The sequence below is a fragment of the Erythrolamprus reginae genome, chromosome 2 (assembly GCF_031021105.1).
Source record: "Erythrolamprus reginae isolate rEryReg1 chromosome 2, rEryReg1.hap1, whole genome shotgun sequence".
NCBI lineage: Eukaryota > Metazoa > Chordata > Lepidosauria > Squamata > Dipsadidae > Erythrolamprus > Erythrolamprus reginae.
The window spans coordinates 261,254,824-261,277,938 of record NC_091951.1 but is presented as its reverse complement, the minus strand read 5'-3'; the positions used below and the strand labels follow the sequence as shown (position 1 = coordinate 261,277,938).

Sequence of the window (23,115 nt, the reverse complement as noted above, 5' to 3'; positions counted from 1 at the left end):
AATGGTTGCTAATGGCAATATAACACTGTATGATTAGAGGAAACATGCCTCTGAATGTTCATTGCTGGAGACAATTGTGCTCATATTTTCTCTTTCAAATTTCCCATTGGCAACTTATTTGTGCTGTGGGAACAGAATGTTGCATTAGATAGCTTGAGTCAGCATGGCTCTTCTTAGGATAATATTATGAACTCTTATGGAGTATAAGGATTGCCCCCCCCCCAATTAAAAATAGGATGAGGATATCAAGTTTACAGTCTATTTTTATTATGTTAAACAGAAATTTCTAAGCTTGGATTTGAAAAGATTCAAAGTGAATGATGTGTGTACTTCTCCCTTATCACACATCTTATGCTTTCTTATTTCCTTTTAAACAGTTGATATTCATCACTGTTTTTTAATATGGCTTGTTCAGTATAGCTTTTGCTGTTAAAAATCATTCTCATCATATGCTTTTGGCTGTTTATCACATCAAGAGCAGATGATGAGAATGATTTCTTTAAACTATCTGGTACATGATAAGGGTTTAGATACAAGAGGAAACAGTTTTAAGATGATTTGCTGTTATGTGTATATTGTCCCTTTTTAAAAATGGATAATTTGATGATAGTTTTGTACAAAGGATTGTATGGTGCTTTGGATCTGATTTTTTTTAAATGCTGAAGCACATGGGAACATAATGTAGCAAATTTCTATATGTCTTTAAAGTAGTTGCATGATGGTAGAAAATATATGGTTGTCTTAAAAACAGTTCTTACGTTTTTATGTCCATGTACTCTTAGTCAAATCAAATCTGTATTATAGTCATAAACCAGCATAAGGAGTGTGGATGTGCAGTCAATTAAAAAGGATAATGGGCACATCAAAGCCTAATACAGTATATGTTTTTAAAAGCCAAAAGGTGTGTGTGTGTGTGAGTGTAAAACAAAAGTCTAGAAATAATTCTAAAAGGCGATGTAGGACATTAGATAGATGTAGAGAAGTATAAAGGTTACAATGTGGCAGACTATATCAAATTACTGAGCACCCTAGTATGACAAACTAGGTGCTAATTAATACTAGTTAATGGCACAGGTCATCATTTGATGGATTTTAAGTGCTGCTCTGCAGAACCTGGCGGCAACATAGCATAGTTGATATCTGAAAGCAATAGGAAGATGTGGAATTTCCTTGTGCACCCTTGGCATTTGTGCAATAATGATGAAATGAGGCTAGTAATACAGTGATCCCCCGGTTATTGCGTCCCCGACCATTGCGAACAGGCCAATTTGCGATTTTTCAACCCGGAAGTCAAAACACCATCTGCGCATGCGCGCCCTTTTTTTTTCTATGGGCACGCATGCGTAGATGGCGCCGGGCAGATCAGCTGCTGGGCGGCTTCCCTAGGTCTTCCCCCTCTTGGCGGGCATCAGCGAGGAGTTTCCCCACCGCCCACGCAAACTCCTCGCTGCTGCCGCTTCGCTCGGGCCGCTTCCCAGCTGAGTACTCAGCTGGGAAGCGGCCCGAGCGAACGGCTTGTCCGCAGCCTGCCTGCCCGCGCGCCCGCGGCTCGCGCGCCCTTCTCCCGCCCACGTTGTTAGCTGGGAAGCGGCCCGAGCGAACGGCTTGTCCGCAGCCTGCCTGCTCGCGCGCCCTTCTCCCGCCCACGCCGTTCGCTGGGGCCGCTTCCCAGCTGAGAATTCGCTTCAGGACTCAGCTGGGAAGCGGCGCAAGCGAGCGGGGTGGGCGGGCGAAGGGCGGGCGAGCGGCAGCGAGGAGTTTGCGTGGGCGGTGGGGAAACCCCAGCGCCGCTTCCCAGCTGAGTCCGGCTCCTCGCTAGCGCTGCGGAAGTAAAAACTCCATCTGCGCATGCGCAGATGGTGTTTTTACTTCCGCAGCGCTACTTCGCGAAAACCCGCTCGTTGCGGGGGGTCCTGGAACGGAACCCCCGCAATGATCGGGGGATCACTGTACAGTGATCCCCCGAGTTTCGCGATCTCGATCATTGCGAAACGCTATATCGCGATTTTTCCACCCGATGACATCACTCCCTTCCTTTCTCATCTTTCTTTCTCTCTCTCTTTCTCTATCTTGCTTCTTCCTCTCTCACACTCTCTTCCTCCCTCTCTCATCTCTTTCTTTCCTTCTCTCTCTTTCTCTATCTCTCCCCCTCTTGCTCTCGAACGGAAAGCGAGCAGCCGGGCGGGCGGGTGAACGGGCAAGTGGAGCGGCCGGGCGGGTGAACGGGCAAGCGAGCAGCCGAGCGGGCGGGCGAACGGGCAAGCGGAGCGGCCGGGCGGGCGGGTGAACGGGCAAGCGAGTAGACGGGCGGGCGGGTGAACGGGCAAGCGGCAAGCAATCTTGGGGTTTCCCCTTTGCCTGGGCGGCGGGAAGACCCAGGGAAGGTTCCTTCGGCCGCCCAACAGCTGATCTGCTCCGCAGCGCGGCAGCAGCGAAGAGCCGAAGATGGGGTTTCCCCGATGGGGTTTCCCCGTTTCCCCACCATCTGCGCATGTGCGGCCATGGAAAAATGGGCGCACATGCGCAGATGGTGTTTTTACTTCCGCACCACTACATCCCGAAAAATCGATTATCGCGAGGGGTCTTGGAACGGAACCCTCGCGATAATCGGGGGATCACTGTACAGGCAGTGGAGAAACACGCGCTGTGTTGTTTCTACATGTCCAGAGTCATAGGAGCATTATGTCTCCAGGAAAGGAATTTTTCTGTTTTGGCCTTCAAGGACAGATGAGGAAGATTATGACATTATGTCTGAGTAAAGGTTCCCCAATGCTTAGGTACTTGGACACTAGTTCAGTATACCATAGAAGAGGCAGAATACTTGCTGGATTCATGGGCAATAAAGGATAAGCTAAATCCAATTGATGCTTTGTATTTAAAACATGCTCTTTAAAGTGTGTTTTGACTATTATTATTATTATTATTATTATTATTATTATTATTATTATTATTATTATTTATTAGATTTGTATGCTGCCCCTCTCCGAGAACTCGGGGCAGCTCACAACAACTAGATCATATGAACTGAAGATCTTCAGAGAAGCTTAAGAATGAGGTTTTAGTTGCCACTGCCTGTTTCCATTTACAGTGGTACCTCGAGATACGAGTTTAATTCGTTCCGGACCTGCGCTCTTAAGTCGAGCAGCTCTTATCTCGAACGACTTTTCCCCATAGGAATTAATGTAAATAATTTTAATTGGTTCCAGCCCTCAAAAAACTCACAAAGTTAGTCTAAATTATGCTAAAAGACATTGCAAGAATAAATGTAACTTTACTTATTAATAAGATGATAAGCTGAGAGCTTTCCTTCCCTTCCTCTTTTTACCCAAAACAATCAACATGGCAAACTTTTATTTTTATTCATTAAACTGTAGTTATTTATTCAACTTCACTGCCACCCAATCCTGTAGAGGGAGGAAAGAAGGGAGGAAGGAAAAGGAAAGCAAGAAATGGAGGGAGGAAAGAAAGGAAGGAAGAAAGAAAGGAAGAAAGAAAGGGTGAAGGGACAGGAACAGAGGAAGGAAGCAAGGAAACTTATGAAAGGGGAGAGTAACTTCACTGCCACCCAATCCTGTAGAGGGAGGAAAGAAGGGAGGAAGGAAAAGGAAAGCAAGAAATAGAGGAAGGGAAGGTAAAAGAGAGAAAGAAAAAGAGCAAGAAAGAAAGCAAGCAAGAGAGAAAGAAAGAAAATGAAAGAGAAATAAAAATAGAGAGGGAGAATGAAAGAAATGGAAGGAGGGAAGGAAGGAGAGAAAGCAAGAGAAAGAAAGAAAGCAAGAGAAAGAAAGAAAGAGAAAGAAAGAAAGAAAGAGAAAGAAAAAAGAATGAAAGAGCAAGAGAGCAAGAGAGAAAAAGAAAGAGAGAGAGAAAGAAAGAAAGAAAGAAAGAAAGGCAACTTCAAAGAAAGGCTCACTGAGCATCTCTCACTCTCTCTCTCTTTCTATCCCTCTCTCTTTCTCTCCCCCCTCTCCCCCTTTCCCTCTCTCTTTCTCTCTCTCCCTCTCTCTTTCTCTCCCCCCTCTCCCCCCTTTCCCTCTCCCCCCCAGGCCGGCAGCGATGTTTTAAAACAGCCGCGCCGTTTGCGAGCTAACTCCTGAGGTGCGGAAGTTCGCCTTTGGCGTTTGGGCCACTCGGAATGTGAAATTCAAAACAGCGTTCGGATCCCCCCACCCCCAGCAGAAGCCAAGGACCCCCAGAGTGGGGCGGCAGGGGAGGCGACCGCCTCTCCACTCACCAAGTGCCAGGATACGAGCCGAGAAGAGCCGGGCTGGCTTACTTTCCTTCCTTCCGGCGCTGATGCAGAGCCACTCGAACAAAGCGTCACACCCCCCCTGACGCTTTTGGCGGCAAAAGAGCCCAGCGTCGCTTCGGAAGCCGCCTAAAGCATCAGAGGGGCGCGACGCTTTGTTCGAGTGGCTCTGCATCAGCGCGGGAAGGAAGGAAAGTAAGCCAGCCCGGCTCTTCTCGGCTCGTATCGCGGAGAGGGGCGGCATACAAATCCAAGTAATAAATAAAATAAAATAAAAAAATGTCTCTCCTCTCCCAGCTCTTATCTCGAGTAGCTCTTAAGTCGAGCAGCTCTTATGTCGGGGTTCCACTGTAGTCTGAAAATCATCACACTTAGTTAATGAGAACAGCCAAGGAGGAAAAAAGGATAATAACCTGAGTCTAAAATTGAGTGTGATTGCCGACACTTGCATGAGACCTGTTTCTTGTCACAGGGTGGCATTAGAGACACATTTTGGGATTTGAAAACCTGATTTTAGAAATTGGATTGCACGAATTGTAATTGTAGAAGGGGCTCAGCTAGGTACCCATTAAAAAGTTGTTCTATTGTTTTGGTTTCAAATAATTTAAGCACTGTAGATAAATAGTGGCCACCTCCTATTTTAAGGAATTTAAAGATGGCAAGATTTTCCCCTCCCTCAATTTAGATTAAAAATGTCAAGTTCACACTATATTTTCATTATGTTATAAATCTGAAAAGGTGACAGAAAAATACTGATAACAGTATGTGTTTTCTTTAAAGAGAATTCCTGCCGTAACTTTACATATTCAATTACTCTGAATATTGGATTTTGGAACCAAATCCAATGATTGTTTATTCATTCTGTTTTTTGTTTTTTTTGTTTTTTGTTTGTTCTTTGGCAGTATGTAATGTAGATTTCTTTCTCTTGTAAATCAAATGCCCATCACACTTCATAGATATGACAACTTTGAGGAGTGAAATGAGAATAGTGTTACCATACTTTTTATTCAGAAAACTTTAAACTATTTAGTTTCTTTTCATAATCCTAATTTTAAAGGCATGTTTGGTGTTTGTGATAACAAAGTGATAAAACTCATATTTTTTGATTGGCTGTCAACCTTCCAATAGGCATAAGAAAAGGATATGTACATTTTATACAGCACTGAAATATCTATAGAAATTAAAAATGATGCAGAAGACTTTTTAAAAACTTATGAACTTTCCAAACTTCCTGTTCCCTTTTCTTTTTTAGTAGTGAGTCATTTTGTCTGAAGTTATTGTACTCATGCTGTGACTTGCTGTGGCAATTTTTTCAGCCTTTCATATTTTCATTCTCTTAAGCAGATTCCAAGAGCAAATTTCATTCTGTTGTAATGCAAGAACTGCATTGTAAATTGTCAAGTAGTTTAGGCTGGTTTGGAATGTTGAAAAGAAAAAACTTGTTCTTAATTATGCTAAATCATAATGTTGCTTCAGACGTAGCCTAGAATGCAAAAAAAAAAAATACAGAAACTAGTAGATGCACATTTGCAGTTATATTTGTGCACTATATAGCTTTACTGAGATACTGTATCTTAAAGATGTTAATGTTAATTCATTGAAAACCAATCTGACCCAGATGGTTAGCTTTTATTAAAGATGAAAATATACTAAATAAAATTAGGACTTCTCTACAGCTACAATTTGTGGGTTTGCAAAAATGAGACTTGTAAAACACAGATATATAATTTGTTTTGAATTAATGTTGACTAATATACTTGCTAACCTTTCATAAAATTCATGCTAGATGCAGATAGAACCAAAATACATTTTTCCATCTGTTTGGCTCCCTTGTGGACTCTGAATTCCAGTTATTTAACTTTTCAAACCAAAATTATGTATACATGTAGAGCTGTCTGCCCATTTTTTTTCTTTCAAACTGAATTTCACATTGCAAATCACTGCAACTGTTAAGTGAGTCATCTGGTTGTTGAGCGAATCTGGCTTCCTGTCTTGACTTGATTTTTGGAAGCCAGCTGAAAGGTTATAAATTGTGATTACATAAATACATGTCAGTTGTGAAGCATCCAAATTTTAATTGCGCTGCCAGGGTGTTCTGTCTGGGTCACTCCAACCCAAAAAGATAAGCCAGACACACTGGTAGAATCCAAACACAGTTTTATAATGGTAAAAAGAAAAGAAGCCAACAGAAAATGTCCTTACAAATCAGGAAAACACTGGAACTCCAAATAGATACATGAAGGCAATTGTTCATACAGAAACACAGGATCTTTAACGCCAAGCTGAGGCTGTTGAGATAACAGACATACACCTCCCACGGGTCTTCAAGACTGCTGGGCCACGAACCAGGAACAGAAATGCTGAGAGACAATGCAGATAACAGCAACTCCACTCTGATAACACTCCACGCTGCCGAAAGAGTTTGCCTGCCTTATAAACCCTTCCCTGCTAATGAGGACCACACCCAACCCCCTGGTGTTCCTCATTCAACGCTGATAATATTTCTTCAATTGATTCCTCCTTTGATCTATGTGTCTCTGTCGCATACTAATGATAGCTTGTGCTTCGTCATCCAATGACTCCAGAGACTCCAAGCTACTGGCTTGAGAGAGCCCCTCCCCAGGGCTCCCAGGCCTTTCTTCCTCGTCACTTTCCTCTCCGTTCTCATCCTCCCCCGGGCATGGAGCCAGCAGAGACGCAGCTGGTCTTTCATCTGACTCAGGCTGAACCACAACACAGGGAAGGCTGCATTAGACATAAGTATGAAAAGCGGTCATAGGTCACCCTTTTCAGTGACATAATTTCAGATTTTTACCAAATGAATGGTTGTAAGTTAAGGACTACCGGTAAAGTACCTTGGTAAACCTGGAACATATTTATATCTATTTCTAAATGAGGAGGTATTAGAATGTGAGTGTCTCTGTGTATATCAACTTAAGATAAAGTAATGGTAACTGACAGTGTATGTATAATATTTATTAAATTTTCTGAATGTTCTATTTAGTGGAGGAGGCTATTGACTTGCACAGAATGGGACAATTGGGCACAGCCACATGGCCGCTTTTACTTCACCCCGCCCCCCTCTGCTGCAGCCAACCCATTGCAGGCGTTAAACCTCAATTGTCTCTCTGTCGACACTCCTCCAGCACTGGTCTCCTGGCACTCCTCCGTTTGCAGCACGGGACATTTAACCGTGCATCGCGGCAGCCAATCTGTGCACCAAGAGGAGAGGGGTGGTAGAGACTTTCCTAGCCTTGCTGGAAAACTTCTCAATCAGTCTGTCGTTGAAATGGGTTTTTTTCAGTTATTATACATACCGGTATATACCCAAGGGGAGGAGGAGAATAAAGTTGAGCTTCCTATGCCTCAGTTTCAGGGAGCTGACCAAGAATGAATGCCTCCAAAGGGTGGGCTGTAATGTGAGGTCTGGTGAAGTGGACGTGGCAGTGTGACTGTGTCCGATTATCTAGACCCTGACTTGTATCATTATGTTTACATATAAGTCTCACTTCTGGGGCGTGCTGCAGAACTAGATCATTTAATGAAAAATCTAACTCCCGTATGCACCTAATGAAGTTTGGTGCCAGTATTTTCAATGAAATCTCTCTCATGACCATGGTATTTCTTTAAAGATAGTGTACTGAAAGAAGATAATAATCTTGTGTGAAATGTTTAAATCTTGATTGTGATGAAGTATCACTTCATAAACTACAATTATAAAAGTCTTGTGTACCTCTCAGCAATATCATAAAATATTTAGCAATCACTTTATTTAGGGAATAAAAGGGCAAGATCTAAGAAGCTTTGCCCTTTTCCTTAATTTTTATTAGTGGGCTAGATAATGTGGAACCAGCTGCTGATGTATTTATTTATTTATTCATTTCATTCATTCATTCATTCATTCATTCATTCAATTTTTATGCCGCCCTTCTCCTTAGACTCAGGGCGACTTACAACATGTTAGCAATAGCACTTTTTAACAGAGCCAGCATATTGCCCCCACAATCCGGATCCTCATTTTACCCAAGGATGGAAGGCTGAGTCAACCTTGAGCCGGTGATTAGATTTGAACTGCTGACCTACAGGTCTACAGTCAGCTACAGTGGCCTGCAGTACAGCACTCTACCTGCTGCGCCACCCCGGCTCTTTCAGTATTTGCATTACTGTTCAGCATTTGGAGAAATAGTACAGTTTTAAATGGACTTTTAAAATTAATTCTAATTTGACTTTAATTTAATTTAAAATTTAAAATTACTTTTTAAAAAACAACTGTAAAACCAGCCTCTTATAACTTTTCTTAATCCCATCTACACATTGTAGCACTGTTATAGGAATTGCTCTGATGATTCTGGTATTTGGTATTTCAAGAATGAAATAATAGCAGCAATAACGAATTATATATTGTTTCTGAATTTTTGTACTTGTTTAGGAGTACATCAACTGTGTTTTAATTAATTGCACAAGCATCTCCTCTCCCGTGCAGATTCTTTGGGCACCAGAAGTCTATTTGGGATGTTTGCTAGCTGTCCATAGGATATTCATGCACTGTGAGGGATTGTAAAGAAGGTCTCTACATGATGAAGTGTCAGTGGATGATAGAAATATTTTTCGCAATATGTTTCTTACAAGTATTTCTTTAAAGAAGATAGAAGTCATTTGCACCTTTTGGAAGAAATGTCCATCTGGGTCCAGTTCCAAGTGGAAAGAAAGAAACTGGAAAGATGGAGATTGATTTGAAAAATGGTTTAATGGTGGACAGGACCCGGTGATGGGCAGCACCTGGAACGGGGCAGGGATCTGCAGGAAACTGCTTTGTCTTTAAAAGCATATTTATCCTTTTCTCAGCCAGGGAAATATAATATTCTGCCTTTTTAATATACTGCTCAAAAAAATAAAGGGAACACTCAAATAACACATCCTAGATCTGAATGAATGAAATATTCTCATTGAATACCTTTTTTTGTACAAAGTTGAATGTGCACAAGAGCATGTGAAATTGATTATCAATTTCACTTATCACTTATCCTAAGTGGGCAGTTTGATTTCACAGAAGTTTGATTTACTTGGAGTTATATTGTGTTATTTAAGCGTTCCCTTTATTTTTTTTGAGCAGTGTGTTTCCCAGAATATTTCATTCTTGTAAGGGGGGGGGGGGGTTTATATGCTAATTTCCTACAAACCATAGCCAAATAAGTGACTAGACACAACTTTTGCCTAGATTACAGTATTACTATTTTTAGTAATAGAAGCAAATTGCCACTACTACCCACTTTCGGTATTGCAATTCTTCTTTGCAGTATTTTCCTAATAATATTGAAAGTGGGTGGGGTTTGATGTTGTCACTTAAATTATACTTGAAAGTGCTTAAGGTATTTTTTATCTTGTGCAATGGTTCTGATTATCATACACTCCCCTTGCTCTCATCTTCCACATGATGGTTACTCTGAAATGTTTTCCTGACTACCATTTTTTAAAACTTGTTTTATTAAATGGGGCAAAAGTGAGATTGCAATATAGGGGGAAGGAAATTCTCTCCCAATGCCTGAAAAAACTGAAACCTTACTTTGAGGATTTTTCCACGTGCAGATTTTTCTCCCTTTGCTCTGTACAGTTGGACTTTCCCCCCAACTTTTAAAAATGGAATAAAAGAAGGGGAGATAACTCTACAGATTCTCTCTACAATTCTAGTCTCCATCATCCCAATATTTCACAGAAATATTGTATTTCCTTTTGATGGATTTTTCAGGAAGACTGAAAGCTTTCCCCAAGTCATCACCTTTGCACAATATTAGACCTGCTCATATTACACATTTGAGTCATTGTAGGCTGGATTTTGAAAAATGATAAATATTTCAAATGTAGGTGTATGACACACATGAAGAATATAAACCATTAAAAAAAAGAACGAATATTTCCAGAATTCTTGAGTGACCTTGTAGACAATGTACTACCCAGCTGACCAGATAAGAATAATTTGTTTTTTAGCCTCGGTCAAGTGAAAGTGTGAGCAAATATGTGCAGTGGAATATTTAACAGGCTCTGGGAAAACAAAGGAAGGAGAAAAAGTGTTATTGGAGAGAAGGGGGAAAGATAAGAATGAAAGTCAGAATTACTCTGTTTTACAGGTAATCCTTGACTTACAATTGTTAGCTTAATTGCCGTTCTAATTAACAATGGCCTTGGAAAAGTTTCTTTACTGCCTCTAAAATACAGTACTCCCAATTGGTTGCAATCCTAAAATAAGATCATGATTGTGGGTGCTTGGTAATCTCTTCATGTTTATGGCCAGTTGCCAAGTGCCCCACAATCATGTAATTGCCACTTGCAATCTTTGCTGGCTTCCCCATAAAGTCAGTGAGTATTGCCCACAAGATCATATGCTGCAACGTCCTACTGGTCAATGACTACTTCAGCTTCAACCGCAACAACACAAAAACACACAACAGATTCAAACTTAATACGAACCGCTCCAAACTTGACTGTAAAAAATATGATTTCAACAATCGAGTTATCGAAGCATGGAACTCATTGCCGGAATCAATTGTGTCAACCCCTAACCCCCAACACTTCTCCCTTAGACTCTCCACGATTGACCTCTCCAGGTTCCTAAGAGGCCAGTAAGGGGTGTACATAAGTGCACTGGTGTGCCTTTCGTCCCCTGTCCAATTGTCTTTCCTTTCTCTCACTTACCATATATATTTTTTTTCTTTCATATATCCTCTCCTCTAAGTTCACTTTACCCTTATGTACTACATGTCTATTTTTCTTCCTATGTATTTGTGTATTGGACAAATGAATAAATAAATAAAAATAAATAAAGAAGCCAGTGGGGAATGTTACAAGCTACTGCCACTGCCACTGCCAGCAAAAGGGTTCCCTTTCATCTCAGTGGTGGATAAAATGATGAGCTAAAAGGCCCGTGGAACCATCTCAGCCTTGTGCCTGCTAGGATTGCCATAATCTAAGCAGACACTGAGCTGAATTCCTTTAATAGGCAGCTGTTTCAAAGAGACAAGAGGAAGCCAAAATCTAAGCAGGATGTTCAGCCCCTGAGCAGAGAGGTGATGTGGTAATAAAGGTGGGTGGGAGGGCTCCATTCTTATTCAGTTAATGCAGAAAATGGTTCTTATACCCTGGCTTTTATCAGCCATTACAATTTTTTAAGACAAAGGATACCTAAGTCAGTTTGCATGTTTGAGTAGTGATGGGAAACTTTTCATTGATAATCTGTGTTTTATCCAGGGGTGAGATGCTCTAGGTTCTCTCGTGCCTGTCAGTTGTCAGAGAGCCCATCGTGAAGACAGGCCGAGGCTCTGCCCAGCTGCCTGGACACTGCCATTTGGGTTCTTTTACCCTCTGCGCATGCACAGAACGCTTTGCACATGTGCAGAGGGTAAAATAATACAAATGGCATCCTCTTGGCGGGTAGGCGGAGCCTCGCACTGCCCTCACAACTGGCTCTCCAACAGGCACAAGCAAACCGGCAGCATTTCAGCCTGGTTTTATTTCATTATGCATTCTCAAATTGTATTATGTTACCAACCTGATAAGATACCTGTAATTCAAATCAACTTTTTTTTTTAACAGGAATCCTAGGCATAACAATGAGAGAAGATAAAGGTCCAAGAGTGGTTGATTACTTTGTAGTGGCAGGTCTCACCGATACGTCAGCACTTCTAGATCAAGAGGGAAATCGCTCTGAAACCAAGTCTCTTGGTCCAAAGGCTCCAATCACAGAGCTTGCTGTGATCATCAAGTCAGCAGGTGAAACTGTTCCTGAGGGATATACATGTGTAGAAGCAACTCCTACAGGACTTCAGGCCAATTTGAACTATGGAAGTCTTAAAAGTCCGGAGCTTTTTCTTTGCTACAAGAGAAGCAGGGACAAACCACCTCTTATTGACATCGGGTGAGCTAACATTGAAATATTTGTGGGGATCAATATTGTGATGAAGGGAGAAAGGGTCTGTTAGTTTTTACAAGGAGTTTCTTAGTTTGTAAGAAACTTAGCTAATTACTTAGTTTCTTTTGTAAATCTATTTATGAGCTATGTGCTATATAATTTATTCTGAGTCCTCATTTTGAAGCAAATTGGATGGTCGATATTATAAATTACTTCTGATATATCTAATATTCATTTGGTCATTCATCTCTCGATAATACACAAAGTTCATAAAATACTCTGATGTGGTCATGCCAGTGACTTTAGTTTTGAATTTTAGGTAGCCTACAATCTGTAATAATTGGGCAAAAAGGAAGCAATTATTAGGAGATGATAGTTGATTTCCAACCCATCTCCACTCCCGAACTTTAATATGACGCTGTGAACAGTGGTTGGTATATCAACCTATATAAAATATTTTAATTATAGGAAAAATACACGCACAGAGGTTGTGGACAAGGACTTGCCCTAATAAATATACAGTGTTCCCTCGCTTTTCGTGGGGGACGTGTTCCGGACCGCCCACGAAAGTCGAGTTTCCGCGAAGTAGAGATGCGGAAGTAAATACACTATTTTGGGCTATGAACAGTATCACAAGCCTTCCCTTAACACTTTAAACCCCTAAATTGCAATTTTCCATTCCCTTAGCAACCATTCAGATTATTACTCACCATGTTTATTTATTAAAGTTTATTAAAAAAATATTTATTAAAGGCAGACAAAAGTTTGGTGATGAAACATGACGTCATCAGGTGGGAAAAACCGTGGTATAGGGAAAAAACCCGCGAAGTATTTTTAAATTAATATTTTTGAAAAACCGTGGTATAGACTTTTCGCGAAGTTCGAACCCGCAAAAAACGAGGGAACACTTATATTAGAGTTTAGATTGTATTTTTGACTTCTTTCTATTGTTTTTTGTATTTTATATTGTCCTTCAGGATTGGGCAGCATAGAAGTCAAATTAAACAAACAAACATAACAGTAATGTATTAAACTTAATGTAGGTGGAATATGGTGACATAGTGATTTATTTATATTTGTGGATGGTTTCTACCATCAGTATAGCATTACGTAGGGTTTTAAGCCACAGTATTTTGAAACATGAATACTAGAACAATACAACAATTGCAAAACTGTAACAAAAAGTTGTTGTGAAACCCCTGGTTCTAGTCTAGGTGATAATATCAGATATGATTTTGTATGGATTGATGGCTTCATCCATGCTTGTCATTACAAATCAATTTTTTAAAATGTGAAATTACAGGTACTTGTGTAACTGAATCATATATAGTATTCATGGACATTACAGGGCCCGTGTTATGTGCCCATCTTTTGTCAGTACCATCACATGATACTGTAAATAGAACAATATTGTTGCTAAACATGTGCTATTTTGTAGTAAATGTTACTAAGAACATTCTGAGACTTTTTTGTAGTATTGTTCACTTTAAAAGAAAAAATATAGGAAACCTTATGTTGTATTAATTGGTTTATACTTAATGGGATACTACTATTTTATGTTGATAGGGATAGTATTGCAAAGTAGATGATGAAGATGTTGCACACACTGAATCATTAAAAGATAGCAAAGAAAATTGATAAAACTTTGTAATAGTCTTTCCCATCTTTGTAGCCTCCAGATGTTTTGAGATGACAATTCCCGTATTCCTAAGCCAACGTGGTCTGAGAATTTGGAAATTGCAGTCCCAAACCTTGTATCTAGTTACTATTAGATTTATAATCTGCCTTCCCTTCATGAGCTCTCTTTTTCTCATAATAGCAACCATTTGAGATAAATTGAGCTATGATGAATAAGATATTCCACAACTCAGAACCACATTGGAACTGGAATCTTGATCGTTGAACGAAGCTGTCTTTTAAGGGTGGTGTGATTGTTTCATTCAACAACTGCAATCTTAGCACACTGTGCAGGCTTCCACAGATCTGAAATCCTTTGGCATAGAGCTCCTTTAGCCAGTCCCCAGAGATGAGAGGGAGTTACAGCAACAGCTGTTTGCAATCTTCTCTGCTAGTTTCCCCACTGATTTTCTGGGGAAACTGATAGAGAAGATTGCAAACGGTGATCACATGTACATGGAGAGCTTGGCATCTGGTCATAAGTATGAACAGGTTGCCAAGTACCCAGAATCTAAGACATTTTGTGATGGGCAGAAGTACTTTACAGGTTGTACAATTTCTGAGGCCATTGCTAATTCAAGCCATCATTAAGTGACCTGTGTAAGTCAAAAACTATCTATTACGACAGTTTTACAGTAAGCTGTCCTAAATGGAGGCAGTTTTGAACCTGACTTATTCCTGGTTTAACCCAATTCCTTTGCTTTAAATAAAAGGATCATATGCCCTTCATCTTCAATTTTAAGATCTTTTAACCAGAACATTTTGAGAAGTTCATCTTATCTGCCGGTCTAATATGCACTTGGAATTATTCCAGTGTTCCTTGTTTTGGGGCCAGCTATTTTGTATGAGAGAAGACTAATTGAATAGTTTATTGAATAATAATACTCCTATGTGTGTTATTTCCTCTTATCTGCAGAGTTTTATACGAAGGAAAGGAGGTCATTAAGCAAGATTGTGAGGTGATCCAGGCTACTCCCTATGGCCGCTGTGCAAATGTCAATAACAGCTCAGCCACTTCCCAGCGAATCTTTATCACCTTTCGGAGGGCTCTTCCAGAGCGAGCTCAAAACTCCTTGGCTGTTACAGACATATGTGTTATTGTAACTAGTAAAGGAGAAACCCCACCTCATACTTTCTGCAAAGTTGAGAAGAATTTAAATTGTGGCATGGTGAGAATGAAACGTTATTTGAAATGTTGCCATTCAAAAAGCAATGGGTGGGGGTGAAAAATGTGGAACAGATTAGTGCTGCTAAAAAAAATATGTAAAAAGTCAGAATTCAGTTTGTATCATTTTAGTTTCCACAGCTTTGCATATATAGTTTTGTTCCTGCTGTTACCAGAATCTGTGAGCTAGGAAACTATTACTTTTTTGGTGGGGGGAAAAGTATTTGAAAAACTGCTGGTTTGTGAAAGAAAAAAAAAGATGGCCTTTATGTTTGTAACATATACAAATTGGGTTACTGAGTGAAAATTAACAATATCTCTTTTTATATATTTATTTACAGTACATATGCATACATACGATATTTTCCGGACTATAAGACGGATTCCCCACCCCTCAAAAGTGGGTGGAAATGTCTGTGTATCTTGTAGAACGAATGTTGCTGAAGCCCCGCCTATCCGCTGGTCCCAACATTTTGGCCTCTGCCTCCCAGCAATTTGCAGCAAATAGTCTGGTCAGGTTCAGCACAGACTAATTTAGCATGAGCAGCTGGTTGGCAGTTGGATTGGCCTCCCGGAATACCAATGATCAACTGTTCCAGGCTGCAGGGATCACTGCCCCCTATCGCTGCCTCCACATGGCCAATGATCACGCCCATTTTTGGCCTCTATACGTCCTAGTTTTGGCCTCTTGGTGCCCCATTTCATTTCCAGCCTCCATGCATTCCATTTTTTGGGCGTCCCGTTTGGTGACGATAGGCAACAGTTGTGATCCCTGCCATCTGGAATGGACTGAAAATGGGATGTGTGAAGGCCGAAAACAGGATGCGCCGAGGCCAAAAGTGGGGGCCAATCCCTGCAGCCTGGAACAGCTGATCGTTGGTATTCCGGGAGGCCTATCCAACTGCCAATTAGTTGCTCATGCTAAATCAAGCTGTGCTAAAGCTGAACAGGCTGTTTGCTGTTTGCTGCAAGGAAGCAAATTGCTGGGAGCCAGAGGCATATTTTTTTTTCTTGTTTTCATCCCCAAAAGCTAGGTGTGTTTTATAATTTATAAAAAAATATGGTACATTCTTAACTGCATTTATATTCTGCCTTTGAGGTCTTTATATGTGCACAGCGGTCTTGTTAGGTATGTAGGGCTGAAAAGCAGTAACTGACCCAAGTCATCTAGTGCAGTGGTCCCCAACCTTTTTTCCACCAGGGACCAGTTTCAGCAAGACAATTTTTCTATGGCCCGGTGGGGGCGGAAAGGGGGTTTAGCTTATCGTTCCATTGTCTCTCTCCCCCCCCTTTTAATTTTGCGGGGGAGTTGAGGTGACAGAGGGAGGAAGGGTAGGAGGGGGCGGTTTCCTGTCTCTTTCCCCTCCTGTTCACTCGGGACCGCCGTTTGCCTTTCAGCAGTTCCAGAGGACACCCCCCCCCCCCCGTTCCGGCTGGGATTGCAGCAAGGAATCCCAGAGCAGGGGGAGGTGCCTCCACGGACACAGTCACCTTCCTTTGCAATCGCTGCCTGCTTGGAGCGCCCACCACTGCCAGGTCTGGTAATTTTCTTGCAGCAAGGAATCCTTCCAAAAGAAAATTACCAGAGCTGGTGGTGGGGGTTTCATGGTCACACACACACCCCTGGCTTCGCTCCCACCCAGGACCCCGGGAATAGGGTGGGGGAGCCTAGCAAAAAAAGAGCTGCAAAATTCCAAAGCCTTTTCGTTTGAGCTGCAGGCAGAGCGAGGGCTTTGCAAGGGCTTCGCAAGGAGGAAATAGACCACTTTTGATGAGAGAAGAAAGACAGGAAAGGAAGAAAGCAAGCAAGCAAAGGTTTTCTCAGCCCGAGGCAAATGGCGGTCCCAAGTGAACGTGAGGGGAAAGAGACAGGAAACAGCTTGGCACTCGCCGGCTCCACAGCAGCTGCTGACTCCGCGGACCGGTGCAACAGGCCTTGCGGCCCGGTACTGGTCCGCGGACCGGCGGTTGGGGACCCCTGATCTAGTGAACTGGATATTTGAATAAAGACTTGAACCTGTTTTTTTTTAAATTATTTTAACTTTATCCCTGCTATACGCTATCTATCTGCCCACATTTATTTATTGTGGGCCAAAATTTAATCAAGACTTTTCAAATTCACATTAGAGCTTTACATGAATCAGGCCAACTGAAGATTGCAGTTTGGTCTCCAACCTTGCTTTTAATCGGCATATGCATTTTTAAAAATGGGATGGTGAAAATTTAGAGCTAGATAGGTTAGGAATAAAACTAGAGAAAACCCTGTACTAGCTTTCATATATTAATATATATGTCTCTCTAGAATTCCATGAAAAACATTTACTACCATATAGAAGGGAATTATTAGCAAATACCAAATTTATTTGCTTTGTGTCTTGGAATCTATAAATATGCAACTTCTAATAATAGCAGAATAAAAATTATGTGCTTTATTTGGGTTGTGATCATTGTTGTAAATAATATATGTTATGTATTGTGAGCCAGATCTTTAAAATATTATTGCCTTTAGCGTTAGAATGTTTCAAAATAAAATAATTCCTGCATTATGGAAAATGTTTCCTATGTCTTCATTACAGTGGGGTTCCAGTGTATACCTATGTTATAAGAAGTCAGTTCCAGCTTCTAACTCATGTGCATATAAAGCTGGTAAAGTATTCATTTTTATAAATTGCAATATATTAGGAAGTATTTTATAGAACATTAAACTTATCGGTTAAATAGTGAACTGAAATTGCTTGATCAAAGAACATTCATTAATCTATTTGACTCATCTAAGATGATCCTTAGATAAAGATCCTTAAAAATATACTGCTCAAAAAAATAAAGGGAACACTTAAACAACACAATATAACTCCAAGTAAATCAAACTTCTGTAAAAATCAAACTGCCCACTTAGGAAGCAACACTGATTGACAATAAATTTCACATGTTGTCAGCACATTCAACTTTGTACAGAGCAAAGTATTCAATGAGAATGTTTCATTCATTCAGATCTAGGATGTATTTTTTTGAGCAGTGTAGTTTTTGAATTACAAAAAATTAAATGTTATGTTGAACATCTCTTGCTGAATAGCAGAGGTGTCAACTCATTACAGCATCACTTGACATATTGGAACTTCACCACTAAACTAGGTGTGGGTGTGGTCAGTGCATGTTACATCCTGCCCATGGGCCAGGAGTCTGAGAGTTCTGTATAGAAATTCATTGCAGTGAAATGAAGGAAAATGGACAAGATTTCAAGAAATTATAGGGAAACTGTGGGTGGGTGGGTTAAACATGGCATTTTCATTCCCAACTGTATATATTTGAGGATAATGACATATATTGAAGAATTGTTGCCTTATGTCTACTTAGCATGTTGACAGGATTATACAAACTGTGCACTACAACATGAATGAGAGTTTTCTTATCATGCTAACTGTGGAACAAGAATCACTAGATTGGAATCCTTTTAATAACAGAAGGCTTAAACAATTTGATAGTTGATACATACATTGTTTTAAGCATTAAATCTGCCAGTAGCTACAGCTTTCCACATAGAGGACGTGTTTTTTGGGGAAATGCCTCACTGTGCTTCAGTCCGTTGTACCATATGTCTAGACCTCTGGTTCCCAATGTGGGGCGCAATTTGATTTATGAGGGGTCCAATTGGAACCTTGTTTAAACCAAGTTAATGGCCTTTTAGGCTTCCTCCAAGTGAGTAGCAGTTCACTTTTTGAATATTAAGAATTGTATGTCACGGGGGTGGGGGGAGGGATTAAGTTTTTAGAGATGCTTAAGTGGGGCTTGGCCCAAAAAAGGTTGGGAACCACTGGTCTAGACCATTCAGCAAATCATTTGATACTCAGAAGAATCTTTTGGGCGAATGGCTGAAAAGTAAGGAGGCATTTTTAAATTTAATTTTATACCATATTTAGCTTTTGTATTCTTTAGCATTTTTTTTTTTAAAGTCAGCATTCGGAACAGAAGGAATAACATTCTATTGTGTGCAGACAATATACTTATTTGTTTATTTTCATGCTTTAAAGGTTTAATATTCAGATATCCAGAAGATGACTATGAGTCATTCCCCTTGTCTGAATCAGTACCTCTCTTCTGTCTTCCAATGGGGGCTACCATTGAATGCTGGGATCCTCAAACAAAATACCCACTACCTGTATTCTCAACATTTGTTTTAACTGCCTCAACTGCAGAAAAAGTATGTTTTGAAAAATGTAATATTTTGCTTTCATTTATTATTAAATTTCTAAATAAAAATATTATTTTATCCCATGGTATTTATTTTTAAGCTGGAAATAAATACACACAGGGAGACTACGCTCTCTATCTTGGTACACCTTAGAGCAGTGGTTCTCAACCTTTTTAATGCTGCAATCCCTTAATACACTTCCTCATGTTGTGGTGGCCCCCAACCATAGGTCTAGTGCCAATTGTCCCAACAGAGCTTTAAGCTGATTAGGAGAAAGGTCAGAGGGACAGCCCCACTGTAAACGCCTGATTGGTCGGATTGTAAAAATACATTCCAAGACACCAGAATAGAAGCTTTAGTTCCTAACACCAAGGGAAATTTGTCTTTTCCCATGGTCTTAGGCGACCCCTGTGAAACGGTCGTTCCACCCCCAAAGGGGTCCCGACTCCCAGGTTGAGGGCCACTGCCTTAGAGCATTTAGGAAGACAAGCCTAAAAATGCAACAAGTGAGCTTAAAGGTTAGCTCCTTCGTATTTGCAGCTAGTCCTCATTTAGCAACCACAACTGGAACTGGCAGTTCTGTTATAAGCTAAGGAATTGCTGTGTGGAAAATCATATGGACACAGTTGTACTTTCCCGTCCCCCACTTAGCCACATTGTGTAATGCTCACATGAGCACTGGGATAATTAGCAATAAGGAAATTAATGTTTGCATTTACACTCATTGGAGAGGAAGGGGTTACAAGAGAGTAAGTAGGCACACAATGGAGAATACACATTAAAAGTAATGCAGTGATGCTAGCAGCCCTGAGCGCCCCACACAAACAGCCCAGTGTATTCCCATTTAATCTCTTGTAATCCCTTCTTCTCCAATCTCTCCATCCTGCAAGGAGGAGTCGTGGGGAGGGGGAGGTCAGTCACAAAACAACTGTAATGGAGATCATGTGACTGGGAATATTGTGAAATTTGTGAAGTGGTCATAAAGTCAGTTTTTCAGCATTGTCATAACTTGAAAGAGTTGCTTTGCTTACCAAACAAAACATTTGGTAAGCAAAAACTACTTATTTGTTGCTTATATCTTGAATTTACTGGTCAAAAAGAGGGCGGGGAAAATATTTACTGACCCCTCGTATTCTGGACACAAACTGTTTCAACCCCTACCCTCAAAACATCGCTAGAGAGCATTGCACACCAAGACAACTAGATACAAGAACAGTTTTTCCCCAAGCTCCATCACTCTACTAAACAAATAATTCTCCCAACACTGTTAGACTTTTTACTAAATCTGCACTTCTATTTCTACTAGTTTTTCTTATCGTTTCTATCATCCTTTTCCTCCCACTTAGGACTGTATGACTGCAACTTGTTGCTTGTATCCTAAGATTTTTAGTAATATTGATTGTTTCTTCATTGCTTAGTTAACCCCTATGACAATTATTAAGTGTTGTACCACATGATTCTCGACAAATGTATCTTTCTTTTATATACGCTGAGAGCATATGCACCAAGACAAATTCCTTGTGTGTCCAATCACACTTGGCCAATAAAGTATTCTATTCTATGCTTTACCAATAAAATTTTGGATAGAGGAATATGTAATTTATGTAATTGTTGAGTAATCCTTAGTGGATGCTTGTAATGTTGTGACTTTTAAACATCTGAAAGCCTTCACTACAATCTTGAAATCTTATCTCAAACTTATGGTGCAGGAGTTAGAGGATATAATCTGAACATTTTTTCTTTCTTTCTGTATCTTACCATAACTAATAAAGTGCAGCTGCTTCTAAAGATGGTAACAAAGATTCTAACATAGAGATTCAAATGCATGAGTCAAGACTAAATATCCTGCTTAACTATGCCATTAAATTATTAAATTATCACAAAACATAACTCATTAATGGTATAAAAGATGTCACAATTATCTTTATATTGTTAAGTGTGAGGTTTTTGATAATATCTAGCTGGTTGTGTGGAGGACTCGGAGTGGGGAAATATTTTTTTCTTTTCATTTTTTAACTGATCAAGTTCAATATGTGTTGTTAGTTTATCAAATTTCTATAGCTGTTAATGCCATTCCTACTTTTCTCTGTTTTTACTCTAGGTATATGGTGCAGCTATCCAGTTTTATGAGCCTTATGCACAAGAGTTATTAAATGAAAAGCAACACATGCAGCTTGGCCTTCTGACAGCTGTAGAGAGAAAAAAAGTTACCTCTAAATCCATCAATTCCAATAAATGCATCTGCCTTCTGTCTCACTGGCCTTTCTTTGAAGCCTTCCGAAAATTTCTAATGTTTATCTATAAGCTGTCTGTGTCTGGTCCGCATCCTCTTCCAATTGAAAAGTAAGTGATAGATTCCCTCAAAATACCTTTCAATGGTTGTTTCATGTGGGTCTCACTGGATGCTGTTCTTGATGGCATAATACTTTAAATCTTAAATGCTTGAGGTAACAGATGCTTTGCCAAATTTCTTTACAGGCACATATCTCACTTTATGCACAACATACCTTTCCCTTCACCACAAAGACCAAGAATCCTTGTGCAGGTAAGTTAGAAATTTGATAGAGTTTAATAATACTGTTGATAGCCCTTCGGCTTGTACACTTCTTCACAGGGCTTTACAGCCCTCTCTAAGGGCTTTACAGAGTCAGCATATTGCCCCCAACAATCTGGGTCCTCATTTTACCAGTCTCGGAAGGATGGAAGGCTGAGTCAACTTTAAGCCAGTGACAATCAAACTGCTGGCAGTTGGTAGAATTAACCTGCAATATTACATTCTAACCACTGTGCACCATGGCTCTTACTACCATCTTATTTCCTGAGTATTGTCCCTATAGATTTTCATGCTATTCACTAAGCATATGGGCCCCATGTTCCTTTTTCTTACTCCATTTTGTCATTTATTTATTATTATTTATTTATTAATCAGATTTCTATGCCGCCCCTCTCCACAGACTCGGGGCGGCTCATAGCAGTAATAGTACAATGTAAACAAATCTAATATTTAAGTTTAAGTTAATTTAAAACCCCAATTTAAAAACCAATCATACATGCTAGCATACCATGCATAAATTTTATAAGCCTAGGGGGAGGGAAGTATCAATTCCCCCATGCCTGACGACAGAGGTGGGTTTTAAGGAGCTTACGAAAGGCTAGGAGGGTGGGGGCAACTCTGATATCCGGCGGGAGTTGGTTCCAAAGGGTCGGGGCCGCCACAGAGAAGGCTCTTCCCCTGGGTCCCGCCAAACGACATTGTTTAGTTGATGGGACCTGGAGAAGGCTAACTCTGTGGGACCTAATTGGTCGCTGGGATTCGTGCGGCAGAAGGCGGTCCCGGAGATATCCTGGTCCAGTGCCATGAAGGGCTTTATAGGTCATAACCAACACTTTGAATTGTGACCGGAAACTGATCGGCAACCAATGCAGACTGCGGAGTGTTGGTGTGACATGGGCGTATTTAGGAGCGCCCATGATAGCTCTCGCAGCTGCATTCTGCACGATCTGAAGTTTCCGAACACTTTTCAAAGGTAGCCCCATGTAGAAAGCATTACAGTAGTCAAGCTTCGAGGTGATGAGTGCATGATTGACTGTGAGCAGTGACTCCCGGTCCAAATAGGGCCGCAACTGGTGCACCAGGCGAACCTGGGCAAACGCCCCCCTCGCCACAGCTGAAAGATGTTTCTCTAATGTGAGCTGTAGATCGAGGAGGACGCCCAAGTTGCGGACCCTCTCTGAGGGGGTTAGTGATTCCCCCCCCCCCCCCAGGGTAATGGACGGACAGATGGAATTGTCCTTGGGAGGCAAAACCCACAGCCACTCCGTCTTATCAGGGTTGAGTTTCAGTCTGTTGACACCCATCCAGACCCCAACAGCCTCCAGGCACCAGTCATACACTTGAGGGATCATGAAGCATTTTATACTACTTTAATGAG

The 23,115-nt window shown here is 40.7% G+C and overlaps 1 protein-coding gene across 6 annotated transcripts in view; it reads left to right on the top strand.

Annotated features, from left to right (window-relative positions):
- DENND4C (DENN domain containing 4C) overlaps nucleotides 1-23,115 on the top strand; it is an 88,292-nt gene that overhangs the window by 18,151 nt on the left and 47,026 nt on the right. For all 6 annotated transcript variants that reach the window (XM_070742511.1, XM_070742513.1, XM_070742508.1 and 3 more), the window contains exons 2-7: nucleotides 11,837-12,158; nucleotides 14,746-14,998; nucleotides 17,571-17,640; nucleotides 19,023-19,192; nucleotides 21,285-21,526; nucleotides 21,662-21,728. In XM_070742511.1, coding sequence (XP_070598612.1) covers nucleotides 11,854-12,158; nucleotides 14,746-14,998; nucleotides 17,571-17,640; nucleotides 19,023-19,192; nucleotides 21,285-21,526; nucleotides 21,662-21,728 — 1,107 coding nt within the window. In that variant the 5' untranslated portion in view covers nucleotides 11,837-11,853. The remainder of the gene's footprint in view (nucleotides 1-11,836; nucleotides 12,159-14,745; nucleotides 14,999-17,570; nucleotides 17,641-19,022; nucleotides 19,193-21,284; nucleotides 21,527-21,661; nucleotides 21,729-23,115) is intronic.